This window comes from Phyllobates terribilis, unplaced genomic scaffold (genome assembly GCF_046119375.1).
Source record: "Phyllobates terribilis strain yellow unplaced genomic scaffold, ASM4611937v1 Scaffold_1__5_contigs__length_1240528914, whole genome shotgun sequence".
Lineage (NCBI taxonomy): Eukaryota > Metazoa > Chordata > Amphibia > Anura > Dendrobatidae > Phyllobates > Phyllobates terribilis.
In genome coordinates, this window is record NW_027362761.1 from 994399206 (window position 1) to 994418435 (window position 19230).

Genomic DNA, 19230 nt, shown 5'->3' on the forward strand with positions numbered 1-19230 from the left:
TAGCTGTTTGCTGTGAGTGCCAGAAGCGGAAACTGGGGCAATCAGAATATCACTCTAAACAAGTGCTAGTCTCTTAAGAGTACACCATTTAAGGGCAGGTGCCTTATAGCCATGTACACATTAGAAAATGAGATCTAATGCACAGTAGCAGAGGAGTCAGTAAAATGCCATTTAATGCACCGGAAGGTAAGTGAATATGAAACGCACCTCCTGTTATGAACATGCCTGGGGCTGTGGGGACCCAAGCCAAGCACTGAACAGACGCTGCCGCACTGGGGAAGCTGAACGTGGTGATACAGGAGAGAGATTCCGAGTCCACCAATCGGATCCCGTTATGGAGATTAGCGACCAGCAGGTAATCTGTGGAAAGTGGATCCCATTCTAATGCCGTCACTGGATCTTCTTCATCTGTTCCTTCCAGAGACTCAGGTCTCAAAACATGTTTTTGACTCTTACAACCTTGTAAAATGGTAAAAAAGACACTCAGACACAAAGCAGACTGCTAATGTTGTCAGACAGCAAAATTCAAAGTGGGGTGAAATGGTGAAAAAATATTTGTATTTACAGCTTTCAGTGTGCGGTGAAAATGAACTAGTGATATCATGCTGCAGGTCAGTACAATCAAGCTGAGAGCAAACATACCGTAATGTTTTTTTAATATTTTAGTAGTTAAAAGAAATTCTGAACTTTTTTTTTGTTTATTGCGCACTGAACTAGTTTTTATTTATACCATTTTGGGGCACAATATGATGTTTTGATCGCGTCACTTTTTACTGCATTTTTGGTGAAAGTTCGTCAAATGAAAGAAATTCTGACTTTTGTATTTTTGGGGGGGGCATTTACCATACTGTTTAAATAATTTTAGACTTTGATATGGACCTTTATGGATGCAATGATACCAAATATGTTTGCTTTTTACATTTTATAAATTCCATACTTTTTGAGCTGGGAAAAGTGGGATGACTGAAACTTCTCTACATTTTTTTGGTATTTTTTTCATCTTTACTTAATTTATGATAGTTTAATTGCTCATGCTGTATACTGTAATACTACGTCTAACGTTCTCCTATGAAGCCCAAGGCCAGAGGAAGAGCTTCATACAAGGACTAAGATTGCAGCCATAGGGGCCCAACAGATCCCTGTAATAGCATCACAATGGGGAGATGGGGGGAGAGTCCTAAATGATCGGCAGACAAGCAATTTTGATGCCACAATCGGTAACTGACTGCAGTATTTAAAAGGTTAAACAGCAGCGATAAACGCTGACTCCGGTCACTGCTGTTACAGGCAGATGCTGGCTATGTAACGCAGCCAGCATATGCCCTGTATGCAAATGATGGATGCGACCTGGGATGAAAACATATGTCACAGGCTGTTATGGGGTGAACATAAAAACCTGATTTAAAGTGTAAGGGCTCAGACTCATCTGCGTTGAAAAAATCGGTCTGATGTTCCTGAAAAGTCCTGAGTGTGATGTGAGTACAATGCGATTTTGATCACCTAGTGTTCGTATGACATCTACATGACATGCATATGCAATCCGTAAGCAATGCATTTTTAACATCAGCTTTTACATACAGGAATTCTCTATGTCACTTCAAGCTAGTTTTCTAACTAATAAAACAATTTTATATACAGATATACACACGTGGTCAAAACTGTTGAAACATGCCGTCTGGAAAAGGCAACCTTCAAAGATGAGACAACTGGAGCAGTTTGCTCATGAGGAGTGGGACAAAATACCTGTAAAGAGGTGCAGAAGTCTCATTGACAGTTACAGGAATCGTTTGATTGCAGTGATTGCCTCAAAAGGTTGTTCAACAAAATATTAAGTTAAGAAGAACCATCATTTCTGTCCAGGCCTATTTCAGGAGTTGAATTTTTTTTAAATTCTGTGGAAGCAGGGTTGAAAAGCAATGTCTGATTTTCATTTGTTCATTTTCAAAGATTTTTAATTTATTATTACTTTTGTCAGATTCAAGTTATTTCTGTGACCATTGTGGGTTTTTCTTTCATTAAATTTTGACCACGTGTGTAGATACTGTAGATCAGGGGTCCTCAAACATTTTAAACAGGGGGCCAGTTCACGGTCCCTCAGACCATTGGAGGGCCGGAATATAGGTTTTAAAAAAAAACTATGAACAAATTCCTATGCACACTGCACATATCTTATTTTGTAGTTAAAAAAACAATACAGGAACAAATACAATATTTAAAATGAAGAACAAGTAAAGTTAAATCAACCGGTATTTCAATAGGTAGGTAACTGTACCCAATAGGCAGCATAGGTCCTCAATAGGCAGGTAAATATCCCCAATAGGCAGGTAAATGTCCCCAATAGGCAGCATAGGTCCTCAATAGGCAGCATAGGTCCCCAATAGGCAGGTAAATGTACCCAGTAGGCAGCACAGGTCCCCAATAGGCAGGTAAATGTACTCAATAGGCAGGTAAATGTCCTCAATAGGCAGGTAAATGTCCCCAATAGGCAGCATAGGTCCTCAATAGGCAGGTAAATGTCCCCAATAGGCAGGTAAATGTCCCCAATAGGCAGCATAGGTCCCCAATAGGCAGGTAAATGTACCCAATAGGCAGGTAAATGTACCCAATAGGCAGCATAGGTCCCCAAAAGGCAGGTAAATGTCCCAAATAGGCAGCATAGGTCCCCAATAGGCAGGTACATATTCCCAATAGGCAAGTAAATGTCCCCAATAGGCAGCATAGGTCCTCAATAGGCAGGCTGTTTCCCCCTTATAATGCCCTATGCAGGCTGTTCCCCCCCCTTATTATGCCCCATGCAGGATGTCCCTTTCTCACACCATATAATGCCCCGTGCAAGATATCACTCCCCTGTCTTTATAATGCCCCATTCAGGATGTCACCCCCCATATAATGCTCCATTCAGGATATCACCCCCCCCCCCCCCCATATAATGCCCCATGCTGGATGTCACACCCCATATAATGCCCCATGCAGCATGTCACCCCCCCATATAATGCCCCATGCAGCATGTCACCCCCCCATATAATGCCCCATGCAGCATGTCACCCCCCCATATAATGCCCCATTCAGGATGTCACCCCCCCATATAATGCCCCATGCTGGATGTCACCCCCCATATAATGCCCCATGCTGGATGTCACCCCCCATATAATGCCCCATGCAGCATGTCACCCCCCATATAATGCCCCATGCAGCATGTCACCCCCCCATATGATGCCCCATGCAGCATGTCACCCCCCCATATGATGCCCCATTCAGGATGTCACCCCCCCCATATAATGCCCCATGCTGGATGTCACCCACCATATAATGCCCCATGCAGCATGTCACCCCCCCATATAATGCCCCATTCAGGATGTCACCCCCCCATATAATGCCCCATGCAGCATGTCACCCCTAATATTATGTCCCATGCCTCCATACATTAAAAAAAAAAAAAATCCAATACTCACCTCCCTCCTTGCCTGCTGACGCTGCTCAGGTCCGGACTCCAGCGTCTCCGGCATTTTCCCGCTCTGCGCTGCCTGTGACGGCTCAGGGGAGCGCGCTGTGGAAAGACGTCACCGCGCACTCTGACCTGAGATGTCACAGGGAGCGCAGACCAGGAAGACAGCGGATCTGCAGAGGCACGGGGAGAGGTAAGTATCGGGCTGCCGGGGCTCTGAGAAAGCGGGGGGAAGGGCGGGCGCTGACACCGCTCCCCTCTCCTCTGCCCATAGCCCGGCGGGCCGGATAAAAGTCCTCCGTGGGCCGCATGTGGCCCGCGGGCCGTAGTTTGAGGACCCCTGCTGTAGATAGATGATAGATAGATTGATAGATGTCATTGAGATAATCAATTCAGGGCATGTTTAGTGTACATGTTTTTAGCTAATAAATCAATAAATTAAGCAAAAAAATGGTGTGGGATCTCCCTACTTTTTCTTAACCAGCTGAGGAAAAGCCGACACCTGGGGGCTAATGTTTTTAGCCTGGGAAGGGGGTAATAAACATGGAGCTTCCCAGGCTATTAATTTCAGCTCACAGCTGTCTACTTAGCCTTTACTGGTTATTAAAATGGGGGGGGCCCCCACAAAAAAAAAATGACATGGGATCCCACCTATAATTAATAATGAGCAAAGGCCAGGCAGACCGCTGCGGGCTGATATTAATAGGCTAGGAAGGGGCCATGGATATTGCCCCCTCCCAGACTGAGAACATCAGTCCTCAGCCACCCCAGAAATGGCACGTCCAAAAGTTCTCATGCCGCTAGCGGTTACATCAGTGAGGTGGACGGAGTTCATCAACTATGAACTCCGCTCACCTTAATCACTTTACCGCGAGGCACAGATGCTGCACTATCACGCGCAGCTCAGTGTCTTTTCTGCATGCCAGACTGAACAGTCACATCATAACACCATTCAGCAAGGCATCTAGATGAGCAGAGTTGGACTCGTCTCAGGACAATGGAATGGAATATCACTGGACAGGAGAGGAATATGGTGTTTTAGTATTTTGCATTTTTCAATAATAAATGGGTAAAAGAGGGTGGGGAGTGTATATTTAAAATAAAGGAGTCTATATTTTTCTTTCAATTAAAGGACTTTATTCTGGCTGTGTATTTTCTACAAAATGACTATAGGGTTAGTAATAGGGGCGTCTTATAGGCGCCTCCCACTACTAACTCCTGGGCTTGATGTCAGCAACCATAAAACAACTGACATTGACATCAACCCCAATCCTATTACCCCACTTGCCACTGCATCAGGGCAAGTGGAAAGAGCGCGGCTAAATGTCAGATTTGGTGCATCTTATGGATGTGCCATTTCTAGGGCAGCTGAGAGCTTATGTTCTTAGTCTGGGAGGGGGCCAATATCAATGGCCCCTTCCTAGCCTATTAATATCAGCCCGCAGCAGTCTGCCCGGCCGTTGCTGGTTATTAATTATAGGGGGACCCCACGCCATTTTTTTGTGGGGCCCCCCATTTTATTAACCAGTAAGGGCTAAGTAGACAGCTGTGAGCTGACATTAATAGCCTGGGAATCTCCATGTTTATTACCCCCAGGCTATAAACATCAGCCTCCAGTTGTAGGCTTTCCCTCAGCTGGTTAAGAATAATATGGGGAACTATGCACCATTTTTTTTTCTTTTATTCTATCTATATCTATTCTGTTCTGATGGTTCATGTTGTGATTTTTACTGTACTCAGCTGATGAATTGTCGAGTTTCCTATGAGATGGGAGCATAAAAATTGCATGTCACACACATAGTCCGTGTGCCTGCGATTTTTTTTCTCGCACCGATTGACTTGCATTGGTGAGTCTTGTCCGATATACGCGGCCAGTCGCAGCATGCTGCAATTTTTTTCTCAGTCTGAGCTCAAAAAAAAATGCAGATGAGCACAGATTGATTGGCTAACATTAGCCAGAGTGCAAGCCAATTTTTTATCGGATTGCACTCGTCCGTTTTAAGTGCAGATGAGTATGAGCCCTTACTGTAAGAGCCTTTAAGTCATTTCAGGAGAACTTGCAGAAGAATATCTTTGCCTGTTTCTAGCCCCCCCTCCTTCATAGAATCTTTTGAGCACCAACTGTCATCTACTGTCTCAGTAATGGGAAAGTCTGTGCTTGGATTCTATTCTCTGATAATAGGAAAACCTTATCCAAAAATACTTTAAAAATATAGTGATACTGAATAGGAAAACAATTTATTACATTTTTTTTTGCAAGTTGTTGTTGTTTAGCAACTGTAAATGAAAGTGTATTGAAGGCATTTATCTGCCAATTACAGCTTTAATAAACTTTCCAATCTCCGCACTGTTAATGCAATAACAATAATTAAAAGTGCTACACAACTACAATTACCAGTGTTTTACCGGGAGGAGTTGTTAATTAGGTATTAGAGACTGCACTAAATTATAGTATTAGCAATTGCTTTGGTTTCAGGCAGAAAAAAACAAGTTGATTTATATTCATGCGGAAAATATTATGGAAAGTCTGTATAAGAGAAGGGACTAAAACCATAATCATAATATAAACATACATGGTATATACAGTACAGTGTAATAAAAAAGCTATTACACAGCAACCAGACCGCTAATATGGGCCATACAGGTAAGTATAGATTCACATTTCTATCACCTGTATGCCCATATTAGAGGTCTGATAGGTCCCAGGGGATAACAGATTCCCTTTAAGGACTAGCACTATTCACTATTCTTACTAGATGCTTAATTCATAATTTCTTCCCAAATCAGACAACGTGATTTTCAGGATTTGTTTTCACTATTTGTCTCTCATAGTTGAGGTCTACCTATGATGTCAATTACAGGCCTCTCTCATCTTTTTAAGTGGGAGAACTTGCACAACTGGTGGCTGACTAAATACTTTTTTTCCCCACTGTATAAGGTTGGATAGTTATGGATGTGCCCTCAGCTTAAAGGAGTTGTCACATGAACAAAGTATATTTGAATTAATTTTGGAATATAAGCCATTACACAGTACATAACAGGGTCACATTCATAAGATTATCTCCACACAAGAACATTTTTCTTATAACACATCCAATTGGGGAATTTATTATTATTCAGGTCCATAGAGACAGTCATGTTCCACTTTATCTGTTCTGCAACCATGGCCAATGATCAATCTTTCATGAACACAGAACATCCTCTAAATATTTGTAGATTGAATGGAAATCTGAAAGTCTGGGTGTAGCGCCTTACATTTACAGAAACTTTATCTAGTTCTACTAGTATATTTTACCTGGCTGAAAAATAGACAAGCTTCCATCGGTGTGCCCAAATACAACTTTTCCTTTTTTCCTTGGATGCCACCGAAACAGGCAAATATCGGACAGAAAACTATGTGCCTCCTTGTGAACGGCCACACCGCTGTCAGGTCCAGAGATGGTCCAGATATACAGGGGACCTCTGTGTGATACAAAGGCCACCGCATCCCCAGAATTCCAGCACCAACTAAGAGAAGCGGGCATTCCTGAGTATATGAATTAAAACAACATATCAGAGCATCAAGAATACATACAATAAATCTATTGTAAACATTTAGCAAATACAAAAGCTACAGTCACAAATTACACAATCCAATAGATGCCAAGAGGACAAAATTCTGCCAAAATTCAGTTGCAGAAGTCATTGTGTCACTATTTACCGCATGATTTGTGTTTGTGTAACAGTTTCTCGTCTTACCTTTTGTACTGTCAAGTCTGGCAACCACTTTCTGTTCCGCTACATTCCAGATGATCACTAAATTGTCTGCACTTGCACTCGCAAACATGTCGGGGTTGTGGGGACACCAGGAGATGGCTGTGATTGTCTTTTTATGTTCTGACATGATTGCACGAAGCTTAAATTCATTGTACCGGTGATCGAGCTTGTAGAATAGAGATTAAAGGGTTAGTTAAGAGCAGCCAAGTAGATGTGTAACTTATGTTTTCAGTGGAGCTCCTGTGCAAAAGACTTTTCCACTACTTCATCAATCAGTTTCTATCACAATTCTGGTTTGAAATTGCATGAAATGTCATATGATTTTTGGCCATCTCATCATTGCACATAAAATTGAAATTTTTGCAATTTGTGATGAGCTTAGCAAGAGGGAGCATGGCCAACAAATTCATAATTTATGTCACAAAACAGGGGTAAACTATGACAGATATGCACTCCTGCCTATGACTGGAGTACGTTTCTTGTATTCGCTCATAGCAGCTGAAAGATGATCCAAATTCATTATGTTGTCCACTACTTTTACACTGATGCCCTATTCTTAGGATAGGGCATCAATGTCTGATCGGCAGGTGTTCGACACCCGAAACCCCCGCCAATCAGCTGTTAACGTTGGCGGCCGCCTGCTGAAAGTACTTGCTTAAAAACTTGGCCCTCTACATCCGCCTCCTGTTGAATTGAATAGGAGGCAGATGTGAAGTAACAAACCATGGCCACTAGTAGAGGGCCAAGCTCCGCAAATAAGTACTTTTGGCAGGCGGTGTCGGACTACGGGCGATCAAACATTGATGCCCTATCCTGGGGATAGGGTGACAATGTAAAAGTAGTGGACAACCTCTTAAGACCCTTCACCAAGACAAGCGGGCAAAATGCCAGTCTTGATGAATCGGGGTCTTACGACTTTACTGCATGTTAAAGAGGAGCTGTCACCAGGTCAAAAGCGTTTACTTTTACCTCTTATCTTGTTCCTGCTGCTCTCTTGAGTAATCCAGTTTTTGTTGATTATCAATCGCCATATGGTGCCAGAGATATTTAGTGATCATTTTTCTGGTCTTTACCAATGAGACGCTGATCATTTCTAATGATGCAGAGCAGCCTTAAGACAAGCCCCCAGAGAATCAGGTGGGCACCACCCCCTTAGTAAAGACCATAAAAATTAGCACTAAATAAAAAAGGCCCGTATACCTGAAACCGTATGGTGCATTTAAAAAACAACAAAACATGGAATAGCGAGAATAAATTAAGAGCAAAAATTAGTCACTGTTGACCTGGTGATAGGTCCTCCTTAACCAGTTTACTTCTCTCATTGGAATGATTTGATCTCCTAAGAGGATGAGTTTGTATTTTTCGCTGCCAATTCGCATGAGGGCTCTTGTGTTGCTACTGAGACCAGTCCTTTTTCCACATATAAAGTATCACACTTAATATTGGTCTCATTTAGACACTCCCTGATTGCTTCTATTTTTGCATAATAAGAATAGAGTGGACACTTATGTTACAATATTATTATTACTTTATGGAAAACAAGTAATTGGTCCCAGAGCTCCAAAATGTCAATAAAGACTAAAGAAAAAATACCTACAGATACCTAAGGATGGGTTCAGAGAGCATATGAAAAATTATCAGATTTTCATTCTGAAAAAGGTTGATTTTCATTCGTGTGCCATCCAAGTATCCGTCTTTTACATCTGCATGGCATTCATATTTATACATTAACCGTTTCCTAGGCTAATAACTGCAATGAATCAGTGAAAATGGGATTCTATATGGATGACTTGTATGAGAGACAATTTTATGTGCAACTATAGACCTGAATAGGCGAGTCTCATCCGATATACAGAAGAGAATAGTGCACGCTGCGATTTGGTCCGTGTTAAAAACGGCCATCCGAACAACACTACTAAATAACTGTCAGTGTGCTGTTTGATCGTACAGCAGACATCACACGTATCTAATAATAGCAGTTCTGATGTCCTCAGACAGCTCCTTTGTCTTCATCATTGTGACAAAGGAACAGGGCCTACCATGTGGCTTTTTAAAACACTGAAGTCACCATTCATTGGCTAATTCATGTCACATGGTCACAGACAATTAATCGCCGGATAATATCTTTTGTGATTTACCACAGGTGAGTCAAAATGTGTTTCCATACTAAATTAATGTAAAGGATGATAATACCAGTGACACAGCAAGCTTTAGGTTTTTCTATTTTTCCTTCCCATTGGTTTTGGTTTTAAATTATTGTTTATCATTTGCTCTTTTGTATTTAACATGAGTGCTCTATCCAAAAAAAACGATTTCACTTTATTCATTTTGTTCAGGAGATATTCCACATTATGTACTTAAACTTCATGGATGCCAATAACGATGAGCAGGACTGTATATATCTGCAAATGGAGTGTCAGGTTTTGTTTCTTACTAGTGTTGAGCGAACATACTCGACACTGCTCGGTACTCGCCCGAGCATCACGCTACTCAGGATGTTCAGCGAGCACCGAGCATTTCCAGGTTACTCGGACAGGAGCTCGGGTCTCCGCCCTGCACGTTTGGCGCTCTTTACAGAGTCAATGAATATGCAGGGATTGTCAGCCAGTCACTGTAATGCCGCAGCCATGTTGGTTGTGGGCATTACAGTTGTTGGCTGGCCGCACAGCGTCACCTCGAGTATTTAAAACCAGGCGTCGCCATCTTGGACACAGTCGCTCCGGATCAGACAGTGTAGGGACAGCGCTGCTGATTTAGGGAGAGATATATCCTGAGAAATAGTTAGTTAGTGTAGGGTCTGTAAAGGCTGCCAGATCAAACAAACAGTCCTTCTCAGGACTAATATCTATCCCAGATATCAGGCAGGCAGGCTGTATAGGAGAAGCAGTGGTTATACCAGCAAACGCTGCATTACAGTCCTGTGTGCTCCTGTTGCTGAAATTGTTGGATTTAGCTCCAGGTCACGGGGGCCAGGAAAAATCCTTTTTTTTCAAGTAAATCTCCTTTTTTTTTTTCCTCCTTCACACTGTACAAATACCCGTCTTATTAACCTTCTGGTGTAACCCCCCTGCCCCCCCCAAAAAAGCGTGTCTCTAATTTTTCAGACACAAATATATCTGTTGAAAATAGTCTGGTGTAGGCCCGAGAAATACAAGTGTGGTTTTGCAGTTCCACGGGTCAAATCTCTGTATTATCCTGATTTTTTGCATTTTCTGCTGTAAAGAAAAACAGTAGTGTCTCCTGATTCTTCAGACACAAATATATCTGTTGAAAATAGTCTGGTGTAGGCCCGAGAAACACAAGTGTGGTTTTGCAGTTCCACGGGTCAAATCTCTGTATTGTCCTGCTTTTTTGCATTTTTTGCTATAAAGAAAAATAGTAGTGTCTCCTGATTGTTCAGACACAAATATATCTGTTGAAAATAGTCTGGTGTAGGCCCGAGAAATACAAATGTGGTTTTGCAGTTCCACGGGTCAAATTTCTGTATTATCCACTTTTGGGCCATTTTTACCTAAAAAAAAACAGTTTGAGTGTGTCGCTCACTGTTCAGCCGCAAATATATCTATTTAAAATTTTCTGGTATACCCCAGTAAACAATAACTGTGGTTTTGCCATTCCACGGTAAAAAATCTCTATTATTCAGCTTTTGGTATTTTTTCCGTAAAGAAAAACAGTAATAGTTTCTCCCTGATTGTTCAGATTGTTTAAAAGAGTCGGGTGTAGGCCAGACAAATAGAACTGTGGTTTTCCTCTTCCAGGGTTCTAATCTACTTTTTGTTACCCTTTTTCCATTGATAGTGCGAATGTAAGCTATTTTACTTCCTTTACAATGGGCAAGGCGCGTGGCAAGGGACGTGGAACTGGACGTTCTGGTGATGGTGCGTGCAGAGGACGGGGCCATGGCCAAGGTGAAAATGTGCCACAACCAACAGCAACATCTTCTCGCTCCCACTTCTTGATCGAATTACTAGGGAAGCACAGAACAACACCAGTATTGCGAACTGATCAGTGTGAACAGGATATTAATTGGATAGCAGATAATACTTCCAGTTACCTGGGCACCACCACCTCCGGTCTGTCTTCCACACGGTCAACTCTTAGTAGCCGTGAGGCTCGACCGCATACTCCTCCTCACCCTGATGCTCCTTCCTCTCACCATGCCGAGTGTCGTCAGACAGCAACTGATCCCACACTTGGACACTCTGAAGAGCTGTTCACTGGTCCATTTCCAGATTTGTGCCCCTCGCCTGCTCCGCTTGAAGTGGTGGAAGAGGAGATCCCATGTAGCGATGCCCAAATATTTGAACAGCCACGGCCACAGGAAGTCAACGCTGGCAGTTTGTCACAAGAGGTGGATGAAGACGAGACACAATTGCCACAAAGAAAGGAGGAGGATAGTGGTGCGCAAGTGGAAGAGGAGGAGGTGGTGGATGATCTAGTAACTGACATGCAGAGCGAGGCCAGCAGCACACAGGGTGAGGGAGGCAGAGAACCCCAACAGGCAGGAAGAAGCAGTGTGGTGGCCGCACACAGAAGGCGGGCAACAGTTCCCCGTAACACCAACATGAGGGACGTTGCCAGTACAACCTGTAGGTCTTCCAGAGTCTGGAATTTTTTTAAAGACTCTGCTGATAACCCCAAAAAGGCCATTTGTACCACCTGCCATGCCAGTGTGTCACCCTGGCCTGGATGCCACAAGTGTAATTAAAGCTGTGTCTGAGAGCAAGGGGGAGGTTCTCTAGTCAGGGGAACATTAGCATGCAATGCCTCCTGTCTCAGGCCAGTAGGGGGAGCTGGCTGCCCCTATAAAAGCTGGTACTGGGGGCAGGGTTAGGGAGAACTTGATGGCCTGTCTCAGCACTGAGCAGAGCAGGGACAGACAGTTGCCCTGCACCTAAGAGGAAGTGTGGCGGGAGGAGAGCCACAAGCCAGAGACAAGAGGCGAAGAGAGCCTGTCTTGGCAGATAAAAGACTTACTTTACCAGACTTTGGTGTCTGAGGCTGGGAGGATTCCACATTCTCCAGCAGATAACCAGTTCGCAAGGGACTGTATATTCCTTGGCCTAAGAAGCCTGGAAGCCCTGCCACAACCCGAAGGGACCAGTAAAGCCATACAAGGCTGGGAGCAGAAAGGAACCCACGTCGCAGGCTATACAGGCGAGAATACACGGAAAGCTCGGAAACGTGGGCTGTTACCCTATAACGAGGAGATAGCCAGAAGGAGCGCAGAAAGCACGGTAGGCCTACACCCTCACCCTGACCAGGGCCAATTTCCCCGTTGCTCTCAGACATCCAGGTCCCCTCCTAGCCGGGACTGTTTATGGGTCAGTTTACCTGTTTTAGTAAAGACCCTGGACTGCAACTTGTTGTCTGTGTGCTCCATGCTCCTCCAGCACTATCGGCACCGGGACTCTCACTACCATCACTCCCACCATCCACCACACTGCCCTGGGGCCGCACTCTTCCCGTGGGGAGTCACACCATCCCAGCTGCATATATCATCAGCCCCAGCGGTCTGCCCTGCAGCGGCAGTTCCTAATGACCGCAAATCCACGGGTGGCGTAGTCGGACATAATCAATAGCACATAACGGACTACCACTGGCCTGACCACCCTGAGCCACGGAACCGGGTTGCCACTACTACCCCCATCGCTCCCTATTGCCCGGATCCGAGTGCCCCACGGCCCAGGGGGTGAGTCACCAGCATCAGCAGGGGTGACAAAACTACCAGCCTGACCACCACCAGCATGATCAGGCACATGGCAGCAAAGCACCCGACTTTATGGGGCGAACCCCAGGGTCCACGACCAGTGTCAGCGGATGTCACCACTGCTTCTTCCGCTGTTGTGCGTGCAGTAGAACCCCCTGTTGTGTGTGCAAGGCAATCCCCTGTCCATACTGCATGCAAAGATGCCCCCTCCTCTCAGTCTTCACTTGTTCTGGCAGTTTCTCAAGAAACAGCATCAACGTCCACGTCCACGTCCCACCGCAGCGTTCAATTGTCCATATCCCAGACCTTTGAACGAAAGCGGAAATTCGCAGCTAGAGCCCCACAGGCCACAGTCCTAAATTCGCACATTTCACGACTGCTTGCGTTGGAAATGCTGCCTTTTAGGCTGGTGGAGACGGAATCCTTCCGCAACCTTATGGCGGTGGCCATCCCTCGGTACTCGGTCCCCAGCCGACACTATTTTGCCTGGTGTGCCATCCCCGCACTACACAAGCACGTGTCCCAAAGCATCTGCCGTGCCCTCAACAACGCAGTTACTGGGAGAGTCCACCTGACAACGGACACGTGGACAAGTGCTTGTGGCCAGGGACGGTACATCTCCCTGACGGCATACTGGGTAAATATAGTGGAAGCCGGGACCCAGTCGGACCTTGGGACGGAACACATCCTCCCCACACCGAGGATTGCGGGCCCTATGTCAGTCAGAGTTGCCCCCACAGTGTACAGCTCCTGCGCATCATCCTCCTCCTCCATCTCCGATATCACCACATCAGTTACAAGTTGGAAGCACTGCAGTACTGCCTCCGCCAAGCGGCAATAGGCTGTGCTGAAACTCATAAGCTTAGGTGATAAACATCACACTGCTTGTGAGTTGTGGACAGCTGTGAAAGAGCAGGCAGATCTGTGGCTGAGACCGCTGAACCTACATCCAGGCATGGCCGTGTGTGACAATGGCCGTAACCTGGTGGTGGCTCTGAGGCGAGGCGAGATCACACACGCCTGGCTCATGTGCTTAAACTCGTGGTTCAGCGGTTTCTTATATCATACCCCGAGTTGCCAGATCTGCTCGTCAAAGTACGCCGCCTGTCAGCTCATTTTCGCAAGTCGGCTACAGCTTCCGCCACCCTTGCTGTGTTACAGCAGGGTTTGCAGCTTCCGTCACACCGACTGGTGTGTGATGTCCCCACACGTTGGAACTCTACCCTCCACATGTTGCAAAGGATTTGTGAGCAGAAGAGAGCAGTTGTGGAGTACCAGCTGCAACAAGGCCGTCGATATTCAGGTTAGACTCCACACATAAGACCTCAGGAGTGGACCTGGATGTCTGACATATGTACCATCTTGACAAACTTTGAGGAGTCCACCAAGATGGTGAGTGGCGATGACGCCATCATTAGCGTCAGCATTCTACTTGTCTGTCTTTTGCAACGCTGTCTGCAGAGAATTAAAGAGGAGGCATTGCAGCCAGAGTATGATGAGATGGATGAAGCAGCCGTAACGGTCGATTACACACAGCCAATACAAAGAAATAGTCGGCACTCCGTAGTCCTCGTTAGTAATAGTGGTGCACGTGGAGAGATTACAAGTAAAATGAAGAAATCCCGGCACTCACGTGTATTTGGTCAGTTCATTTATTCCACATGTAGGAAAACTACAACAAGACGTTTCAGCCCCTCACAGGCTTTTTTCAACTGACAATTGAAAAAAGCCTGTGAGGGGCTGAAACGTCTTGTTGTAGTTTTCCTACATGTGGAATAAATGAACTGACCAAATACACGTGAGTGCCGGGATTTCTTCATTTTACTTTTGATTACACACAGCCCAGCCTCATCTCATCCCAACGTGCATTGGGGGACAATGAGGGAGAGGAGGAGGAGGAGGAGGAAGAACAGGAGCTTGAATCATGCGCTGTAGACGGTAGTACCAGTACAACTGTCATACCATCGGTTCAGCGTGGGTGGCCTGAGGACAGGGGGGAGGAGGAGGAGGGCATGGTCAGTCGTCATCTTGGTGAGGACACGGAAGTCTTGCCCGTTACCAGTCTGGCACGCATGGCTGACTTTATGTTACGCTGCCTTAACCGTGACCCTCGCGTTGTCAAAATGTTGGGTGACAGTCATTACTGGTTGGTGACACTTTTAGACCCCCGCTACAAGGAGAACTTTCACTCTCTTATTCCTGAGGTGGAGAGGTCTACAAAAATGGGGCAGTACCAGAAGGCCCTTGCTGCAGAACTCTTAAAAAAATTCCCATCTGAACACGCTAGCGGCAGAGGTCACAGTTCGTTGACCAACCAAGGCGTACAAGCGAGAGAGAGGCAACTCCAATCCAGCAGAGACAGGGGAAAACTGTCAACGTTCTGGGACAGTTTTCTGAGACCCGCCCAGCTTACAGGCCCTGAGGCGCGGGGTACTCTCACAAGGAGTGGAAAGTTTCAAAAGATGGTGAGGGAGTACCTTGCCGACCGTACCTGCATCCTCCGTGATTCCTCTGTGCCTTTTAATTATTGGGTATCCAAGCTGGACACTTGGAATGAACTCGCTCTGTACGCCTTGGAGGTCCTGGCCTGCCCTGCCGCTAGCGTGTTATCGGAGTGTGTTTTTAGTGCCGCTGGGGGAATTATAACTGATAAGCGCACTCGCCTGTCAATTGACAATGCTGACAAGCTGACCCTTATCAAAATGAACAAGGGCTGGATTGGGCCAGACTTCTCATCACCACCAAATGACAGCAGAGTAACATAAAGTCAAATCCACTGTGTTATTTCGGGAGGTGTATTCACATGCACCGCTTCACACCCACACATGGGTATACGCTTCCTCATTTCGGCTGTTTTATGTTCTTCTCCTTATCCTCAGGCTCCACCACAACTATACCACCAGGTTGACCGTGGTCCGTGTTGCCATTATTGAAAGTTCCTCCGTCCTTATTTTTGTCAGCTTTTGCTTGGAAGACATAAGCAAAGACAGTGGGAGACCCACTCCCCAATAATGGGAATAATATTTTTAAGATGCTGTACTGTATGGCTCTGGGAAGGGGCATTAAAAGCGTCTTGTTAAGATACTGCGACCTCCACCACTTTTCTGAGGGGCATTCAAACCGTCTTGTTAAGCTACTGTGACCTCCACCACTTTTCCAAGGGGCATTAAAAGCGTCTTGTTAAACCACTCTGAACTCCACAGCTCTTCCAAGGGGCATTGAAATGTTGTTTTAATTAACTCTAACCTCCACGACTCTTCGAACGGGCATTGCATTTCCTCCTAATTTTTGGCAGCTTTTGCTTGGAAGGCATAAGCAAATACTATGGGAGACCCACTCCCCAATAATGGGAATAATGTTTTTAATATGCTGTACTGCATGGCTCTTGTAAGGGGCATTGCAAGTTCCTCCGTCCTAATTTTTGGCAGCTTTTGCTTGGAAGGCATAAGCAAATACTATGGGAGACCCACTCCCCAATAATGGGAATAATGTTTGTAATATGCTGTACTGCATGGCTCTTGTAAGGGGCATTGCAAGTTCCTCTGTTCTAATTTTGGGCAGCTTTTGCTTGGAAGGCATAAGCAAAGACTATGGGAGACACACTCCCCAATAATGGGAATAATGTTTGTAATATGCTGTACTGTATGGCTCTTGGAAGGGGCATTAAAAGTGTCTTGTTAAGCTACTGTGACCTTCACGTCTCTTCCAAGGGGCATTCAAACCGTCTTGTTAAGCTACTGGGACCTCCATGTCTTTTCCGAGGGGAATTAAAACAGTCTTGTTAGGCTGTGTGCCCACGTAGCATTTTTCAAGCGTATATGCTGCGGAATTTCCGCAGCGTAAACGCTTGAAAAACGCATGTATATCCGCACCCCATGGTCCCCAATGGGATTCCGCAAGTTCTATGCACATGCTGCGGATTTTTCCGCAGCGTTTATGCCGCGTTCAAAAATCCGCAGCATGTCATTTAATTTTGCGTTTCCGCAAGCGGAATTGCCTTAGTCCAATGCATAAAAAACGCAAGGCAATTCCGCATGTGGAAAACGCGTGATAAACGCGCGAAAAATGCGCGATAAACGCGTGCGGTATTCCGCATGCGTTTTTCCGGGAGAGGACTTGCATTTATGCAGCAGAAATTTTCTGCTTCATAAATGCAACGTGGGCACATAGCCTTAAACTACTGTGACCTCCAGGTCTCTTCAAAGGGTCATTAAAAGCGTCTTCTTAAGCCACTCTGAACTCCACAGCTCTTCCAAGGGGCATTGAAATGTTGTTTTTAATTTCCTCTAACCTCCACGACTCTTCCAACGGGCATTGCATTTCCTCCTAATTTTAGTCAGCTTTTGCTTTTCAATGCAAAGGCGAAAACTAAGGGAGACACACTCCGCAATAATGGGTAGAAGGTTTTTAGTACGCTGTAATCCACGTCTGTTTCAAGGGGCATTGCAGTTCCTCATAATTTTTGGAAAGCCTTCCATTCACTGCTTGGGCCAACAGTGTACAGGAGACCCAGTTGCTATAAATGGAAAAAACGGTTTAGTTAAGGCCCTCTGACCTCCATGTCATTTCCAAAGGGCATTGGAGTGCCTCAAAATTTTTGGTAGGCATTGCACTCACTGTATGCCCTATAACTGTGAAGCCGAACCGCTCCTTTTGTTACAGAAACATATCCTACAAGACATATGTGGTTGACTGGCCTGATATTGATGTGAATGGTCCCTGTTCCTCCTGCTCTTTCTCCTTTGCCACTACCTCATCCATCATTTATCACCTGAAGCTTTGTTTTAACGGGAGTCATAGAACTGGGATAGTAGCAGGAAAACATCCAGCAATCCTCGGAGGAGGTAGGATATGCGCCAAAACGCTGACCACCTCAGGCCTAGCCGCTACTATATACATGCGCTTGCATTTCAAGAAAACAAAGCAGATGCTAACTTGTATCATCATCATCATGGTCCTCACCTTGGCACTCTCAACTCCCCTGATGGAGAAGCCAGGGCCCACCGGAGGAGTCTGGTTCTCTGGTGGGCTCGTCCAATGCTGCCCTAAAGCAGGCCAGGCTAAGAAAAGTGTGTGGGGGGGATGTTCCAAGGAGAAATAGGGGCGGCTGGGGACCGTTTATGGACACACGGCCGCTGGGTGGCTGGGGACAGAGTATGGACACCCGGCCGCACCCTGGTGGCTGGGGACCGAGTGTGGACATCCGGCCGCCGGGCGGCTAGGGACTGAGTATGGATTCCAGGCTGCCAACGCAGCCATGACGTGGTGACCAGATTCCGCCTCCACATGCCTAAAAGGCCCAATTTCAAGAGCAAGCAAGCAAGCAGTATGGTATTGCAGCCTGGGAGTGGGTGGGTGGGTGGCAGGCTGCATACTTGCACTTGCATTGCAAAGAATGGGAGAGGTACAATTGAACACTGCCCTGGGACAAGGACTTGAACGGGGATAGTTGCAAGTCTGCAATGACAGGTGCAGGGTGGGAGGCATCTTCGCATGTACCATGAACAGGGGTTTGGCATGCACACACTACAGCGGAATAGACTGTCCTTCCCACTAAATGCACTGGGGAGGGCACAGGTAATGTTTTGGTATGCGCGCTTAATCTTATGTATAAGGCACACCGGGACAAATAGGGGCGGCTGGAGACTGAGTATGGATACCTCGCTGACGAAGCAGCCATGAGGTAGTGGCCAGCTTCGGCCTCCTCCAAACTAAAAGGCCCCATTTCAAGTGCAAGCTAGCAGTATGGCATTGCAGCCTGGGGGTGGGTGGCATGCTGCACATTTACGCTTGCATTAAAAGAAAACAAAGCAGATGCTAACTTCTATCATCATCATCATGCTCCTCACCTTGGCACTATCAACTCCCCTGATGGAGAAGCCAGGGCCCACTGGAGGAGTCTGGTTCTCTGGTGGGCTCGTCCAATGTTGTCCTAAAGCAGGCCGGGCTAAGAAAAGTGTGTGGGGGGATGTTCCAAGGAGAAATAGGGGCGGCTGGGGACCGTTTATGGACACACGGCCGCGGGACGGCTGGGGACAGAGTATGGACACCCGGCCGCCCCCTGGCAGCTGGGGACCGAGTGTGGACACCCGGCCGCCGGGCGGCTGGGGACTGAGTATCGATTCCAGGCCGCCAACGCAGCCATGACGTGGTGGCCAGATTCCGCCTCCACATGCCTAAAAGGCCCAATTTCAAGTGCAAGCAAGCAAGCAGTATGGTATTGCAGCCTGGGGGTGGGTGGGTGGCAGGCTGCACACTTACGCTTGCATTCCAAAAAAACAAAGCAGATGCTAACTTGTATCATCATCATCATGGTCCT

The 19230-nt window shown here is 46.0% G+C and overlaps 1 protein-coding gene across 8 annotated transcripts in view; it reads right to left on the minus strand.

Moving 5' to 3' along the window:
- WDR17 (WD repeat domain 17) overlaps positions 1 to 19230 on the minus strand; it is a 166199-nt gene that overhangs the window by 68960 nt on the left and 78009 nt on the right. For all 8 annotated transcript variants that reach the window (XM_073643767.1, XM_073643745.1, XM_073643736.1 and 5 more), the window contains 3 exons: positions 7184 to 7367; positions 6741 to 6971; positions 208 to 459 (listed from right to left, as the gene is read on the minus strand). In XM_073643767.1, the coding sequence (XP_073499868.1) occupies positions 208 to 459; positions 6741 to 6971; positions 7184 to 7367 (667 nt within the window). The remainder of the gene's footprint in view (positions 1 to 207; positions 460 to 6740; positions 6972 to 7183; positions 7368 to 19230) is intronic.